This window comes from Balaenoptera ricei, chromosome 3 (assembly GCF_028023285.1).
Source record: "Balaenoptera ricei isolate mBalRic1 chromosome 3, mBalRic1.hap2, whole genome shotgun sequence".
NCBI classification, from domain to species: Eukaryota; Metazoa; Chordata; class Mammalia; order Artiodactyla; family Balaenopteridae; genus Balaenoptera; species Balaenoptera ricei.
The window spans coordinates 77654481-77658941 of NC_082641.1; the positions used below are offsets into that span (position 1 = coordinate 77654481).

General features: G+C 53.2%; 1 protein-coding gene across 1 annotated transcript; it reads left to right on the top strand.

Moving 5' to 3' along the window:
* Window positions 1-757: 757 nt before the first annotated feature.
* On the top strand, window positions 758-2056 carry GPR150 (G protein-coupled receptor 150). The gene has a single exon (XM_059919392.1). The coding sequence runs from the start codon at window positions 758-760 to the stop codon at window positions 2054-2056; it is 1299 nt and encodes a 432-aa protein (XP_059775375.1).
* Window positions 2057-4461: the final 2405 nt, after the last annotated feature.

A 4461-nucleotide genomic window follows, 5' to 3' on the forward strand; every position in this document is an offset into this window, starting at 1 on the left:
ATGAGGAGTATTTGAAACAATCTGCAAACCACTGCTGCTCCTAATTGCCACGCAACACCTTTGACGTTAGTTCTCTCCAAGTAAAATACTCTCGTTGGCCAGAGGAAGATTTATCTGTTGGGCTCCTCTTTGCTCAAAACGCTGTTAGGTTTCTTGGGTTCCTGTTTTTCTCAAGCTAGTGCAGAACCATGGCATTTCAAATCTTTCTCTTTTGTTTTTTAATTAAAACTAGTGCCCTTTTTTTTTTTTTTTTTTTTCCTACTGGCAATCTGAAACCATTTTGAGGGGTATAGTCTCAGTCAGGACTTTCCTCTCCAGTGTGCTGGTCCCGGGTTAACGATGGCCAGGCAAAGCGGCCTTCTGTCTGGCTGTGCTGTATGTAAACACCCAACGCGAGAGGTTTCTAGAGCCCAGCGGTTCGCGGCTCCCGCGAGGGCAGCATGGGGGCTGCGGCAGAGACTGGAAGGGGATCTACCAGGACTGGGAGGGGAGACGCGGAGAGGAAGGTGGAGAAGAGGAATCATGTGTGTTCCTCGAGCGTACACCCCCCATTTGAGTGACAAATGACGAGGCCAACCTATAAAAACAACTAAGCGCAAAGCTACCTGCATCCATCTCCCTCTCCGTGCGTGTGCGTTTTCAACTAACTTTGGGAACTCGTAAGACCCGGCATCGCGCCCAGCGGAGTCTCGCCTCCACCTTGGTTTCCCGCGCCCTGCCTGCCCTGTTCGGTACCTCCTCTTCCTCCAGGCTAAGGATGGAGGATCCCTTCAGCCCCTCAACTCCGGAGCCGGCGCCCAACCTCTCCGTACCCATCTCGCTGGGCTGGGGTCTCAACCTGACTTCCGGACAGGGAGCCCCAGTCCCGGGGCCGCCGCCAACGCCGCCGTCCGGGCCGCCCAGCCGCCGCGTCCGCCTGGTCTTCCTGGGGGTCATCCTGGTGGTGACGGTGGCCGGCAACGCTACGGTGCTGTGCCGCCTGTGCGGGGGCGGCGGGCCCTGGGCAGGTCCCAAGCGTCGCAAGATGGACTTCCTGCTGGTGCAGCTGGCCTTGGCCGACCTGTATGCGTGCGGGGGCACCGCGCTGTCGCAGCTGGCCTGGGAGCTGCTGGGCGAGCCGCGCCGGGCCGCGAGCGACCTGGCGTGCCGCTTCGTGCATCTGCTACGGGCATCCGGCCACAGCGCGTCGGCCCACCTCGTGGCGCTCATTGCCCTCGAACGCCAGCGCGCCGTGCGCCGTCCACAGGGCCCGCCGCTGCCCGCGCGCGCCCTCGCCGCCCTGGGCTGGCTGCTGGCGCTGCTGCTGGCGCTGCCCCCGGCCTTCGTGGTGCGCGGGGGCGCCCCCTCGCAGCCGCCCGCCGCGCCTCCGGCCGCCCGCGCTTGGCCCGGGGAGCGTCGCTGCCGCGACATCTTCGCGCCGCTACCGCGCTGGCACCTGATGGTCTACGCGCTCTATGAGGCCGTCGCGGGCTTCGTGGCGCCGGTCGCGGTCATGGGCATCGCTGGCAGCCGCCTGCTCTGCGCCTGGCGGCAGCGCCCGCCCCAGGCCCCATCGGCCGCGGCGCCCAGGTCGGCCAGTCCCGGCCAAGCCCCCGCGCCCAACGCGCTGCCCCGCGCCAAGGTCCAGAGCCTGAAGATGAGCCTGGTGCTGGCGCTGCTGTTCGTGGGGTGCGAGCTGCCCTACTTCGCTGCCCGGCTGGCGGCCACGTGGTCGTCTGGGACGGTGGGAGACTGGGAGGCCGAGGACCTAGCGGTGGCGCTGCGCCTCCTGGGGGTGGCCAACAGCGCTCTCAATCCCTTCGTCTACCTGTTCTTCCAGGCGGGCGACTGTCAACTCCGGCGGCGCTGGCGGAGGCGCCTGGGTGCAGTGTGCTGCCCGCGGGAGGGAGTCGCGGAGGATGACGAGGGCGCCCGGGGCCACCAGGCGCTCCACCGCCACCGCTGGCCCCACCCACATTATCACCACGCTCGGCGGGAGCAGCCGGAGGAGGGTTACTTGCGCCCACCCCCGCCGCGTCCCCGGTCGCTGCCCTGTTCCTGCGAAAGCGTCTTCTAGGTGTTCGATGGCCAGAGACAGGTCATCTGTCGCTGCGGCACCGCCTCCACGGAACACGAGGCCGGCCGGGCTCTATCTAGATCACAACCGTCAGGACGGTCTCCAAGAGCGCTACACTGAAGCTGTCCCCGTCCTCCACTCCCCTATTACATTTCTTTCTAATGTTTACATTTTTCTACACTCTTCCAGGTTCTTTTCTCCTTTCCAGTTCTCACATTTCCCCATCTGGAGACAGAGAGTGAGCCATTTGTTTGTAAAAGCAAAGTTACAGAGTTATTTTTGTAGTTCTTTTTCACTCCCATAGCGTTCTGGCTAAGACCATTTGCTTTAGTTAAATTGCCAAGCTTTCATTATTTGCTGTGTTATCATCTGTTTTTACTTATTTAGGGTCGTTGTTTAACTGTAGCTGGGGGACCAGAGAATGTGCCTCTCTTTCCGGGAGGAATATCCTCACATTGCTCTCCCTGAGGAGCCTGGAAATTGTACCAGTGATACTGTCAGAAATGTAATCTTGCTGTCACTTCAGAGCCACAGAGTATTTGTAAAATAAAAACATTTCCCCCAGAGCAATTAGGACTTTTTTTTTTTTTAACATGGTAATGTGTTTTCTCAGAAGAAAATCAGTGTGGACTTTATTTCTGGTCTAGCTTCCACTTAAGGAGAAGCTGGAATTGTAGGAGGGAGACACAAAAGCTTCCCTTCCAACCTTTCAAATATGCCCAGTTTCTGTAGGAAATTGTTCCTGTGCCCAGAGCAGCCTCTACAGCTGCGAAGCTGTGCACAGGTGGAGCCTCTAAGCACAGAATCACCAGCAGACTGGAGAAGGGAAGCACCTGGGTGGTGCATAGGGGTGAGGCTCACTGTCCCAGGTGGCGCCTTAGGGATATTCGCAGCTAGGAGGAAAGCTGCAACCTCCCAACGCTGCATGGATATATAAAACTCTCTTTTTACAAACAAGGGCAATGCCTATTGGTGTGGATTGCTGAGAACAAGGTCAAGGAGCAGATTTAGTCAGCGACCTCCTCCTCCTAACTGTCCTTGGTTCTAGAGAGAAGTGGCGGCGCTTATGAACAAATATCCATGTGTTTACCAATGTTTCATCTGAGAATCGGCAAGCTTTCCATTACAGTGTTTCCTGTTCATGCACAAACGCAGGACTAAGATCCAGAAAGGGGAAATGACTGGTAAAGTTCACTTGTGAAGCCAATGCTCTCTGAGGACTTCCTTGTTTTGTTCATTGATGAATCCCAAACTCTTAAACAATGTTTGATACACAGTAGGCATACAACACACATTTGTTGATTAATTCATCATATGCATCAGGCATAGATAGAATGGATAAAAGATTTACAAAAAGAAATCTTCATTAAACTTGGCTTACCTTCCTCAAAAATCTTGTCCAAAAATGTTACATAGTTAGAGGTTTTCCTTCCTCTTTCATCCTCCCTACCCTGCTGAGGAAGGTATAGCATGCAATATACCAAGAATAAGCCACCTAAAGAGAAAAGAACACAATTGTCTTCATGAACATAAATCTGGGTTATAGCATTATTTTTATTCATTAATAAACATTTATTACTCGCTTATTTTGTGCCAAGCAATGTGCTAGGCACTGGAGATGCTAAAATGAATAAGACACATTTTCCCTCAAAGACCTTATAATCATATGTAGGAGACAATCTGACAAGTACAGCACAAAAACAGTCAGATGTGCTTTAACAGGGGTTCCAGTCGGGGTGTCAGGACACTGAAGAAGAACATCTAACAACCTTGGGAGCCTGGGGGATGGTGGGGGTGACCCATCAGATAGGAGAAGGTATTCTATGCAGTTGGGACTAGCATTTGTAAAGCATAAGTGAGAGAGAACATAGCATGGTCAAGGAATGGCAGTAGTTGAAATATCTAGCATTAGGGTGCCTGTGGGGTCTGACCTGATGGGATATGCGGCCACAGAGATCCAGCCCAGACCCAGTGAAGAAAAGTCTGTTTGCCACACCAAGAAAGCCAAAAATAGCCTTTGAAAGATTTAACCAGAGTTGCAATATGATCAGATTTGAATTCTGCAAAGTCATTCCAATGATGGTGTGAAGGATCAACTAATTGGAAGGGGGGAATACCTAGAGGCAGGGATCAAGGAAGAAGCTCAGAACCTTAAAATATGACCTATAATGTTTTATCACTTAGAATGCTCTCAACAAGGTAATTTAAGCCAATTGAGTCAGATTTTCTGTTTTCCACAGTTGAGAACACACTAACAGAAAAACAGATACAGCTGGCTTAAATTTATTATCTCGCATAACAAGAAGTCCAGTGGTAGGGCTGCTCCAGGATTGGTTAATTGAGTAGCTTCATAACTTCATAACCAAGGACCTAAATCCTTTTCGTCTTTCTATTCTGCCATCCTG

What these genes read in the sequence shown, in the direction of transcription:
- GPR150 (XM_059919392.1), top strand. Translation starts at nt 758, where the DNA reads ATGGAGGATCCCTTCAGCCCCTCAACTCCGGAGCCGGCGCCCAACCTC.